Raw genomic sequence first — 13,286 nt, forward strand, 5'->3', positions numbered from 1 at the left:
CTTTGAACACCTGCGCCCTAAAAAAGTAATATGATAATAAAATAAAAAAATGCTATATGCTAATTAAATTACTTAACGCATGCAGGGCTGTCACTTTGAATAAGGCGTGCTATTCCACCATACCTCCACGTCCTTCCATGACACGTGTTTTGCCATAGCTTCAATAGTGTTGACATAAAAGGGAGGTTCCTAGTACCTTCTAGAACCTTCCATCCTGTAACAGTACAGAAACTAACTGCATGGCTGTATATTTTTGAAAGGTAGTGAGCTGATTGTGTCATACTCAACATGCTTTAAATCTCTATTAAAGTGTAAATCATCTCTGTTTGGATATGTAAAGTATTTGCTGCAGATTTGTTCAGCATGAGTACTATCAAACATCATTAAGGTTACTCAGAAGCCTCCGTAGAGGTTATGGAAGCCTTAACTGAGTGTGCCCATTACTTAATGAAGGATTTCACCGGATTTAGACAGATTGAAACATGCAAAACAAGTGAGATGTGACCATGGGAAGTAGCATTTTGTACGCTGAACTAAACTGAACAGCTACTCCATTGGTGAACTCTCAAGGTCAGAAGTGACATCCCCTTTCTGTTATTGAGAACAACTCTTTAGAATATCGTAGTAGGTCACACACAAAGTTTGCCACTTGAGCATCATAAAGATATAAAATACTCAGAAACTCTTGGGAGGGCAATAGAAGTTCACCTCAAACATACTTTATTGTTCAAAAAGTGAGGTAGCTGCAGTATTGTTGTTCCATCTGATTTGAGCATCACAACAGTCCTCAGGTATGTTTAGCGGTTGCTAGTGTTTTCCCTGCCAGTGGCTCTACTTTTCCCAGTCTGAAAGGAAACTGGCCCTCCGTGACAGTTCAGTCCAGGCAGCCAGGCTAAGGTCCTCTACGGCCCAGGGAGAAGGCCTGTTTTGACATGTCTCCATTCAGAGTGGCAGGCCAGATTAAGAATAGCCAGCTAATTGACATTCTAACCATAACAGGCCTAATCTGTGGTCAACCATGTCCAATCCGTTGTGAACCATGCCCAAACTCAAGCACCTCCCGTCAGCTTTGAATCATGTGCTGCCTGATAGTGTTACAATTTTTATATTCTGAAGGGTGCATAATCTGCGTATACTGTAGGCCTATGCATTGTAGCTACATTTCTATATTTAAATCTGAGGAAGACTTGCATATGTGTGTACATTTGCTGAAAAATAGGAGGTGGAGGAGTATGTGTACAGATGTACTATCTTAATTTGATCTCTGTTGTCGCAGAGAATTTTCCTGCACAGCAGGAAATGCAAACTTGTAGCAGTTGTGGACTTGAGTCACATGATTTGGACTCGAGTCTGACTCAACTCACAAATGTGATGGCTTGAGACTCGACTTGTTATAAAATAAGACTTAACTTGAGACCGATGACTTGAAATTATCTGGACAGGTTTTGTAATGTTTCATCACTTATTTTGTGGCATAGATTCTTATTACTTAGTACTTATTCTTCACACAGCCAGACACAGTAGACGCAGCATCGCCCCTTGGAAAAAAACATGCAACAGATTGGCTAGTGAAACGCATACTTGGCCCTTTGATTGGACCAGCAAACTGTCAATCAACACAGGTCAGGTGGATCAGCTCCCCAATTGTTTGGGGTGATCAAGAATATGAACTGTTTTTTGTGTCGTGGAACAAAGAGGAGACGCTACAGACGTTTTTGTGAGAAGACCAATTTTCGGGATGTCTCCTGGTCTGACAAACACCGCTGTAGCTCAGACACCTTCCACCGCAGATGTGGAAGGCCGACATAGGTGGATGCAGCCCATGCAAAAAAAATATGATATCTCTAGTTTAAACTGAGGGATTTTGATGGAGATTTTTTATTATGTTACTTAGACTGATGCACGGGTGCATCAATAGACTCTTAAGGATTAAACCTCAAATACTCTACAAGTTCAAAGTGTCCTGCATTGCAGGAACGTTCTCCTGTAACTGGGTGATCAAATTAAGGTCCAACATCTGTAGTAATGATGATGAATACTAGAGGATGAATCATAGAGCCCCCTGCCTGATAGCCTGGTCCCAGATCTGTTTGTGCTGTTTAGCCATGACCTTCATGTTTGGCATGACAATCACCATAGTAGTTGGAAAGACAGCAGAAATGGATCTGGGATCCAGGCTAGCAGTCTAGTGACGCAGCATCGCATTCCCCATAGTTGTTCTCAGCATACTTCACATTGTCTCTCTATCTAAGCTGTAAACACAGACATATTTTGTCAGAGAAACAATACAAGTTACATACGGGATCGTTCCTTCAGTGGGGTGATGGATTTTTACACTTGATTAAGTAATATCATGTCCTTCATTCATTCATTAATTTGTTTCCTTATAATTTTGACACTTTTGGAGATCCAAGGGTTCCCTGTTCTGGTTCCAACATCCTCAGAAAGGGTTAGTGTCTGTCTGTCTAAACAGATCTGAGGTAGACTATACCAAGTGACAGAGTGATGGGCTAAGGATGTGTAAGCAGTAGCAGCTGGAAGTGGAACAATTGAATCCATGTGTAATCGAATCCATGATAAGCTTCTCATTTTACAGGTGTGGACGTTGTGTAATCATTGACTGCAAGATTTCACGGTGTCATGGTTTAGTTTGTCTCCCTCCTTTCTCCTGCTCTATTGTGATGTTCTACCTCCTTTCTACTGTGATGGTCTCCCTCCTTTCTCCTGCTCTATTGTGATGGTCTACCTCCTTTCTCTCCTGCTCTATTTTGGTAGTCTCCCTTCTTTCTCCTGCTCTATCGTGATGTTCTACCTCCTTTCTCCTGCTCTATTGTGATGGTCTCTTTTCTCCTGCTCTATTGTTATGGTCTCCCTCCTTTCTCTTGCTCTATTGTGATGGTCTCCCTCCTCTTTTCTGCTCTATTGTGATGGTCTCTTTTCTCCTGCTCTATTGTAATGGTCTCCCTCCTTTCTCTTGCTCTATTGTAATGGTCTCCCTCCTTTCTCTTGCTCTATTGTAATGGTCTCCCTCCTTTCTCTTGCTCTATTGTGATGGTCTCCCTCCTTTCTCTTGCTCTATTGTGATGATCTCCCTCCTTTCTCCTGCTCTATTGTGATGGTCTCTTTTCTCCTATATTGTGGTCTCCCTCCTTTCTCCTGCTCTATTGTGATGGTCTCCCTCTTTTCTCCTGCTCTATTGTGATGGTCTCCCTCTTTCTCCTGCTATATTGTGATGACCTCCTTTCTCCTGCTCTATTGTGATGGTCTCCCTCTTTCTCCTGCTATATTGTGATGGTCTCCTTTCTCCTGCTCTTTTGTGATGGTCTCCCTCCTTTCTCCTGCCCTATTGTGATGAATCTGAGGGTGTGAAGGGTTGTTGGGTCACAGTGCAGCAGTCCAACTTTTTCTTGACATCCAGTGGTCCGACAACAGCTCAGCCTGATGGCGCTTGGACTGCGTTCCAAATTGCACCCTATTCCCTTTATAGTACACTACTTTTGATCATAGACCATGCTAGTTCTAGTGCACTACTGGTCAAAAGCAGTGCACTGTGTAGAGAATAGGGTGCCATTTGGGACGCACACTGGGTCTGGGATGGTGTGGCTTGGTCTGACTTGCTCACTGTGCCCATATGTGGTTGAGGAGCTCTCTCTGCTTCTCTCATGTAAGCCTGTGTAAATTCTCTATTGGTGTGGAATGCTACGAGCCTGACCTGACATCTGCACTGTTTGTGGGCAAAGACAATTCAAGTATTCTAATGAGCTCATCCACACCTCAGATATGGACTCACATACAGGCAACACATACACACAGTTCCATCATGATGAGTCCATCAGTTTCAACTAAATCTTCCCCACTTGACTGTAACCTATGGATTCTATGCTCCCTTTATGGGCCAGAGTGTTAGACCAACACTTAACCACCAGGATTAAGTATGCACAGGGTTACGATGATCTAAAAGCCTGGCTTCCTCTTCCTGCCAGGATAAATAGTCACCGTACCATTTTAACTCTATTAGAAAACCTTCGACTACATCCCAAATGCCATAGCGCATAGCGTTTTGGTCAAAAGTAGGGCACTATATAGGGAATAAGGTGCTATTGGGGACACATACCTTCTCTTGTTTGTCCTAGTCATGTAGCTTGTGGTTGTAATAGTAGTATCCCAGTTTACTGGGCAACTATTGATTAGCTGATTCCCTGGGTAAGGGTTGTGGCGGCCGGGCTGGCGAGGCTAACTGGTGTGGTGTAATGGGAGCCTGGTCTTCTCCTAACCTACCACGTCATGCCTGTCATCCAACCTGCAATCAGGAAGCACTGTCAAGGCTTTGTCTGCCAGGGAAGGCCAGTCAGGGATATTTTTAGAAACCTACCGTCATAACAGGGATTTTTTTAAACTGAGATAAAGCAGATACGGCTTTGTTGACTTATTTGGTTATTTATACTGTCGTCGGGGAAGAAAGGTGCTCCTTTAGATTCTTTATGGTTGTCACCTTTGTATCTGCCTTGCTAGGAAATTCAAGTCACACTTACGTGTTTAGTGTGAACTTTGTGGCTGTCTTCATGGTCCAAGTACTGCCTGCAATGTAAAGTACTTTATTCTGTAATCTGATTATAGGACATAAATGGGATTGCAATTCAAATCAGACTCACCAGTTGTTTTATTGATAAAACACATGGATGATTAAATCAAGGACCCTTTTAAGCAATTAAATGGTAAAGCAAATATTCCTGTTTTACAAGGTCTGTTTTATTGAGATTGAGTCCTATCCAGGACCTCATTGTTTTGAGCAAGCTAGGCTGTATGCAGGAACGACTGTCTTCTCAGAACTAGCTCCAGCCGTATCTTGTTCTGAACAGTGACAGCTGAAAATGAACAAGAACTCTTCCAGACAATACAGGCAAGAATTGAGAGAGGAGACACTGGACTAGAATGCAAGATCCATGCTCACTAACCCAACCCTCAACCCTCAGCCACAACAACATATATTTTCTGTCCTGATTAAGCCCAGTGAGGCGCATCATGTACTCTTTAGAAGAAAAAGAAACGCACACCTATTAAGACGAGGTGCTGGCTAGCGGAGTAAACTTGAAAATAAGAGAGCTGCACACTCTAGGAGCTCCGATGCAAAAATGTAATTACCAACGTTTCGACAGCCAAGCTGTCTTCATCAGGGTATCATGAGGGCATCATGTACTCTTGCCTGGTCAAGCTGAGATAGGAACCAGCCCAGCGACACAAACTAGCTGTGAACGACAGCTCCAGCTCCTCTCCTTGGCAGACTGTCACAAACGTGTTGAGGTTGACAGCAGACCTCTTTCTCACCTCTCCACTTGACATCTCCTCTCTGTTTCTGGCTATGAACCTTGGCCCAGCAGCATGGGACAAGTGTCACGGCCGTTGAAAGAACTGGACCAAGGTGCAGCGTGGTGAGCGTACATATTATTTTATTTAGAAAAGACGCAGAACAATAAACACTACAAAACAAACCGTGATGCTAAAGGCTATGTGCCATAAAGTCAACTTCCCACAAAGACAGGTGGGAAAAGGGCTACCTAAGTATGGTTCTCAATCAGAGACAACGATAGACAGCTGTCCCTGATTGAGAACCCTACCCAACCAAAACATACAAATACAAATAATAGAACATAGAATACCCACCCCAAATCACACCCTGACCAAACCAAATAGAGACATAAAAAGGATCTCTAAGGTCAGGGCGTGACAACAAGGCACTCCTATTGAGGGAAACAAAAATTCCATTAACTCACCACACTTTGTAATGCATCTGTGTGTAGCTGGTGAGATGAGTCAGGCACAGGACAACAGATATGAGTAATGAAAGCAATTTTACTCAATAATATAACAATACACTTCGTATAAATACAAGGCCACAAATACAGACTGCAAAACAATAAACAATTACTCACAAACAAACATGGGGGAACAGAGGGTTAAATAATGAACAAGTAATTGGGGAATTGAAACCAGGTGTGTAAGACAAAGACAAAACAATATGAGCAATATGACCGCAGAAACCTACCCACATCCGTTACTCTTGGGGTGAAAACCTGAGGTGAGGCTGACCGAGACCCCCAGACACTCCATGAATGCTCTCCTGACCCTGGACCTGAACTGGGGACCCCGATCAGAGACTATGTCCTCAGGCACCTCGTAGTGCCGGAAGACGTGAGTGAACAGGGCCTCCGCAGTCTGTAGGGCTGTAGGGAGACCAGGCAAAGGGAGGAGACGGCAGGATTTAGAAAACCGATCCACAACGACCAGGATCGTGGTGTTGCCCTGTGAGGGAGGAAGATCCGTCAGGAAGTCCACGGACAGGTGCTACCACGGCCGTTGTGGAACGGGTAGGGGTTGTAACTTCCCTCTGGGCAGGTGCCTGGGAGCCTTGCACTGGGTGCACACCGAGCAGGAGGAAACATAAACCCTCACATCCTTGGCCAAGGTGGACCACCAGTACTTCCCTCTAAGGCAACGCACCGTCCGACCAATGCCAGGGTGACCAGAGGAGGGTGACGTGTGGGCCCAATAGCTCAAACGGTCACGGACAGCAGACGGAATGTACAGGCGCCCAGCTGGACACTGGGGGGGAGTGGGCTCTGTGCGTAACGCCTGATCGATGTCCGCGTCCAGCTACCACACCACCGGTGCCACCAGGCAAGAGGCCGGAAGTATGGGAGTGTGATCCATGGAGCGCTCCTCTATGGTATACATCTGGGACAGTGCGTCTGCCTTAGCGTTCTGGGGACCTGGTTTGTAGGACCGAGTGAAAACAAAACGGGTAAAGAACATGGCCTACCATGCCTGGCGAGGGTTCAGTCTCCTCGCCACCCAGATGTACTCCAGATTGCGCTGGTCAGTCCAGATGAGAAAAGGGTGTTTAGCCCCCTCAAGCCAATGTCTCTACGCCTTCAGGGCCTTGACAACAGCCAACAGCTCCCGGTCCCCCACATCATAGTTTCGCTCCGCCGGGCTGAGCCTCTTCGAAAAGAAAGCACAGGGGCGGTGCTTTGGTGGCGTGCCCGAGCGCTGAGAGAGCACGGCTCCCATCCCAGCCTCAGACGCGTCCACCTCCACTATGAACTCCAAAGAGGGATCCGGATGAGCCAGCACGGGAGCCGAGGTAAACAGAGCCTTCAGGTGACCAAATGCCCTGTCCGCCTCAGCCGAACACTGCAGCCGCACAGGTCCCCCCTTCATCAGTGAGGTAATGGGAACTGCTAGCAAGCAATGCAGGTGCTTCTACACCTGCATTGCTTGCTGTTTGGGGTTTAGGCTGGGTTTCTGTACAGCGCTTTGAGATATCAGCTGTTGTACAAAGGGCTATATAAATACATTTGATTTGATTTGCTACCTGACCAAAACCCCGGATAAAACTCTGGTAGTAGTTTGCAAACCCTAGAAACCGCTGCACTTCCTTTACCTTGGTGGGAGTCGGCCAATTACGCACGGCTGAAATGTGGTCACTCTCCATCTCCACCCCTGAAGTGGAAATGCGGTACCCTAGGAAGGAGACGGACTGTTGGAAGAACAGACATTTCTTAGACTTGACGTACAGGTCATGCTCCAACACTCGACCAAGCACCCTGCGCACCAGGGACACATGCTCGGCGTGTGTAGCGGAGTATATCAGAATGTCGTCGATATACACCACTACACCCTGCCCGTACAGGTCCTGGAAAATCTCGTCAACAAAGGCCTGGAAGACTGATGGAGCATTCATCAACCCGTAAGGCATGACGAGGTACTCATTAGTGCCCTGAGGTGGCACTAAATGCCGTCTTCCACTCGTCCCCCTCCCGGACACGCACCAGGTTGTAAGCGCTCCTGAGATCCAATTTTGTAAAGAAGCGCGCCTCGTGCATTGACTCGATCGCACTGGCGATGAGAGGCAGCGGGAATCTGTACCTCACAGTGATCTGAATGATTCCTCGATAGTCAATACACGGACACAGACCCCCATCCTTCTTCTTCACAAAAAAGAAACTCGGGGGGCAGATGAAGTGGAGGGCCGAATGTACCCCTGCCCCAGGGATTCGGAGACATATGTTTCCATAGCCGCCGTCTCCTCCTGTGACAGAGGATACACGTGACTCCTGAGAAGTGCTGCGTCTACCAGGAGATTTATCGCACAATCCCCCCGTCGATAGGGTGGTAATTGAGTCGCCCTCTTCTTACAGAAGGAGAGAGACAAATCGGCATATTCTGAGGGGATGTGCACGTTGGGGACCTGGTCTGGATTTTCCACCGTAGTTGCACCGATGGAAACCCCTACACACCTTCCTGAGCACTCTCATGACCACCCCTTGAGCCCTCTACTGCCACGAAATAGTGGGGTCATGACAGGCCAACCAGGGTAGGCCCAGCACCACGGGAAACGCAGGAGAATCAATAAGGAAGAGAGAGTTTCTCTCCTCATGACTCTCCTGCGTAACCATGTCTAGTGGAGCGGTGGCCTCCCTAATCAGCCCTGACCCTAATGGTCGACTATCTAGGGCATGCACAGGGAAAAGCATATCCACAGGAACAAGGAGGGTCCCTAAACTATGGGCAAATGAACGGTCAATAAAATTCCCAGCTGCGCCTGAATCTACTAGCGCCTTATGCTTGGAATGCGGGGAAAACTCCGAAAATGTAATAAACACATACATGTGAGCAACAGGGGGCTCTGGGTGAGCCTGGTGCTGACTCACCTGGGGTGACACGATAGTTCCTGCCTGCTGCCTCGACTCCCTGAGAAACCCCCCCAGCACCGACCAGCAGTGTGCCCTCTGTGGCCACAGATGGTGCAGGGAATGACCCTCCTCCTCCGGTCGCCCTAAGCGCAGCACCTCCCAGCTCCATGGGCGTCAGATTGGAGGTGCTGGGGGATGGAAATGACTGGCCCCGATCCGGATAATCCGCAGGTGGCCAGCAAGTTGTCCAGTCGGATGGACAGGTCCACCAGCTGGTCCAACGTGAGGGTGGTGTCTCGGCAGGCCAACTCCCGATGGACGTCCTCGCGCAGACTGCACCTGTAGTGATTGTTCAGGACCTTGTCGCTCCATCCCACGCTGGCGGTCAGGGTCCGGAAGCCCAAAGCGAAATCCTGCACGCTCCTCGTCCCCTGCCTCAGATGGAAAAGGTGTTCACCTTTTTTTGACCCCACGGGGTGAGATCTTGCGTGGAGCCCCAGATCGAGGGAGATTATCAGTGGTCTTGTATGTCTTCCATTTCCTAATAATTGCTCCCACAGGTGATTTCTTCAAACCTATTGCAGATTCAGTCTTCCCAGCCTGGTGCAGGTCTACAATTTTGTTTCTGGTGTCCTTTGACAGCACTTTGGTCTTGGCCATAGTGGAGTTTGGAGTGTGACTGTTTGAGGTTGTGGACAGGTGTCTTTTATACTGATAACAAGTTCAAACAGGTGCCATTAATACAGGTAACGAGTGGAGGACAGAGGAGCCTCTTAAAGAAGAAGTTACAGGTCTGTGAGAGCCAGAAATCTTGCTTGTTTGTAGGTGACCCAATACTTATTTTCCACCATAATTTGCAAATAAATTCATAAAAAATCCTACAATGTGATTTTCTGGATTTTTTTTTCTCATTTTGTCTGTCATAGTTGAAGTGTACCTATGGTGAAAATTACAGGCCTCTCTCATCTTTTTAAGTGGGAGAACTTGCACAATTGGTGGCTGACTAAATACTTTTTTGCCCCACTGTACATATGAGATTAGTGATACAAGATATTATTATTATTAAAGTGACTAGTGATCCATTTATTAAAGTGGCCAATGATTTAAAGTCTATGTAGGTGATGGCTGTTAAACAGTCTGATGGCCCTGAGATAGAAGCTGTTTTTCAGTCTCTTGGTCCCAGCTTTCATGCACCTGTACTGACCTCGCCTTCTGGTTGGTAGCGGGGTGAACAGGCAGTGGCTCGGGTGGTTGTTGTCTTTGATCTTTTTGGCCTTCCTGTGACATCGGGTGCTGTAGGTGTCCTGGAGGGCAGGTAGATTGCCCCCGGTGATGCGATGTGCAAACCGCATAGGGGGGTGCTCCCTCTGCTCTTTCCTGAAGTCCACGATCATCTCCTTTGTTTTGTTGATGTTGAGTGAGAGGTTGTTTTCCTGACACCACACTCCGAGTGCCCTCACCTCCTCCCTGTAGGCTGTCTCGTCATTGTTGGTAATCAAGCCTCACTACTGTTGCGTTGTTTAGTTGGATACATGCATGGCCATGCAGTCATGGGTGAACAGGGAGTACAGGAGGGGGCTGAGCACGCATCCTTAAGGATCAGCGAAGTGGAGGTGTTGTTTCCTACCTTCACTATCTGGGGGCGGCCTGTCAGGAAGTCCAGGACCTAATTGTACAGGGCGGGGTTGAGACCCAGGGACTGAAGCTTTATGATGAGCTTGAAGGGTACTATGGTGTTGAATGCTGAGCTATAGTCAATTAACATATTAGAGTGGTAAGCAAATTGAAGTGGGTCTAGGGTGACAAGTAAAGTGGAGGTGATATGATCCTTGACTAGTCTCTCAAAGCACTTCATCATGACAGAAGTGAGTGCTACAGGGCGATAGTCATTTAGTTCAGTTACCTTTGCTTTCTTGGATACAGGAACAATGGTGGACGTCTTGAAACATATGGGGACAGCAGGATAGGGAGCAATTTAATTTGTCCGTAAACACTCCAGCCAGCTGGTCTGCTCTGAGGACGCGGCTAAGGATGCCTTCTGGGCCGGCAGCCTTGCGAAGGATAACACGTTTAAATGTCTTACTCACGTCGGCCATGGAGAACGAGAGCCCACAGACCTTGGTAGCGGGCTGCGACGGTGGCACTGTATTATCCTCCAAACGGTCAAAGAAGGTGTTAAGTTTGTCTGAAAGCAAGACGTTGGTGTCCATGACGTGGCTGGTTTTCCTTTTGTAGTCGCTGATTGTCTGTAGACTCTGCCACATACATCTAGTTTCTGAGCCGTTGAATTGCGACTCAACTTTACTTTGTCTCTATACTGACATTTTGCTTGTTTGATTGCCTTGCGAAGGGAGTCACTACACTGTTTGTATTTGGCCATATTCCTAGTCACCTTTCCAAGGTTAAATGCTGTTGTTCGCGCTTTCAGTTTTGTGCGAATGCCACCATCTATCCACTGTTTCTGGTTAGGGTAGGTTTTAATTGTCACAGTTGGTACAACATCTCCAATACACTTCCTTATAAACTCTCTCACCGAATCAGCGTATACGTCAATATTATTCTCTGAGGCTACCCGGAACATGTCCCAGTCCACGTGATCAAAACAATCTTGAAGCGTGGTTTCAGAACAGCGTTGACTAGGACTAATAGTTTAATAGTCCTTAGCATGGGTATATCCTACACATTTCAGTGTCAAGTGTCAATTATAGAGATAAACAGAGGACTCTAGATGTAAATAGCTAATTTTGGTATAGACATTGCCATCGAGGGCTTCCGCCATTTAAAAGTAGTCAACTGGGTGGGGATTCCTATGGGTTGGGGTGTGATCAGCCAATCATCAGAGAGCTTTGTCTTCTTCAAATTTGGTTGCCTATGGTTTGTAATTCAAAGACTAACATAATATCCATGACCAAGACTAAGATTTATACCATGACATTGGTCCCAAGATCCAGACCCATTGAGTTGAGACCATGACAAGTTAAAGACCAAATTTATGTGATCATGAATGATCTCAAGACCATGTGCTCCTTTCTTCAATAGTGTCACATCCTGTCTCTTAGATGGTGACAGGCAAGGGAGTCCATATATTGGCAGTTAAGGAGTAACAAAAAATATGTATTAAATAACTGACAAAGTATAAAACTACAAAGGAAAACTAACCTGTGAAGTGTGAAAGTAGGCATGTGAAGGGGGGTAACGGAAATGTATTATCCAAAAAACATAATGTAGTGATTGTTCAACAGACAATATTTTATTTTTACAGATGGAAAAATGTGGAAGAGGCAGGAAGTGTCAACTGCCAAATATCACCTGAGGAACTGGAAGGTGAGTGTACCATTATAACAACAATATCAACAAACAAACAGCAACACATCACCTTAAAATCTCAACAGCCATTAACATGTCTAAAACCTTGTCAATGAAATAATGAAAAGCGGGCAGAGGGTTTGCTTGCTTCCTGACAGCCTGTTTTGTTGTCAGACTCCAGCTACCCTAGTCATAGACTGTTCTCTCTGCTACCGCTCGGCAAGCGGTACCGGACCGCCAAGTCTAGGTCCAAGAGGCTTCTAAACAGCTTCTACCCCCAAGCCATAAGACGCCTGAACAGCTAATCAAATGGCTAACCGGACTATCCCCCCCCCCCCCCCCCCCCCCCACCCACGCTGCTACTACTCTCTGTTATCATCTATGCATAGTCACTTTAATAACTCTACCTACATGTAGATACTGTACTCCGACACCTGTGCCCCCACACATTTACTATGTACCAGTACCCCCTGTATATAGTCTCACTATTGTTATTTATTGCTGCTCTTTAATTATTTGTTATTCTTATCTTTTACTTTTTAATTTTTGTATTTTCTTAAAACTGCATTGTTGGGGAAGGGCTTGTAAGCAAGCATTTCACTGTAAGGTCTACTGACACCTGTTGTATTCAGCGCATGTGACAAATTAAATTTGATTTGATTTAACTGTAGTGTAGTCTGTAGTGGTATATGTTTCAGCCTTGCCAGTTTCCACTACACAGCCAATCTGATCTGGGCCTTTGTACTGGCCTGACAGACATACAGCTGCTGCCTCCAGAGAAACTCATTTTATAAGTGCCTTTGAAACATTATCCTCGCTGGGCCCTGGAGGGGTGTCGGCTGTCAATTAAGTAATTAAAGAGGTAGGTGTTGGCCACAGCCGACCCACAGGCCTGTCAGTGGACTGTCCAGCAAATACTATTTAAAATATTTTTGAGCTGTTGGTTAGCCTACCTGGAGTGCAAAGTGGGCAAGGTTTTCACTTTTATGACTTTACAATTGGTTCCATTGCAACAGGTAAGCTCAATCAAGTACAGCTGAAGTATTCAAAATAATTTCAAATAGTATTTGAATCCAGGGCTGTTCCAGTGGGCCCTAGGCCTGGTTAGTGAGGCCTGACCAGGGAGGGAGTGTCTCCATGTCAGACTAGGCGGCTGGCGGCTATGTGCTAGAGGCTGGGGGCTTGATGGTGATGGGACAGTAAGGATAGGCATCCGGATCACCTTACCTACAACAGCTTGGAGTCCCACAACCTCACAGGGATTATGTAACATAAACGATCAAATCA

The 13,286-nt window shown here is 46.3% G+C and overlaps 1 protein-coding gene across 2 annotated transcripts in view; it reads left to right on the plus strand.

Moving 5' to 3' along the window:
* LOC110524632 (neurturin) overlaps positions 1-13,286 on the plus strand; it is a 32,357-nt gene that overhangs the window by 8,941 nt on the left and 10,130 nt on the right. For both annotated transcript variants that reach the window (XM_021604475.2, XM_036978486.1), the window contains exon 2: positions 11,956-12,017. In XM_021604475.2, the coding sequence (XP_021460150.2) occupies positions 11,964-12,017 (54 nt within the window). In that variant the 5' untranslated portion in view covers positions 11,956-11,963. The remainder of the gene's footprint in view (positions 1-11,955; positions 12,018-13,286) is intronic.

The sequence above is a fragment of the Oncorhynchus mykiss genome, chromosome 5, assembly GCF_013265735.2.
Source record: "Oncorhynchus mykiss isolate Arlee chromosome 5, USDA_OmykA_1.1, whole genome shotgun sequence".
In the NCBI taxonomy this organism is placed as follows: Eukaryota; Metazoa; Chordata; class Actinopteri; order Salmoniformes; family Salmonidae; genus Oncorhynchus; species Oncorhynchus mykiss.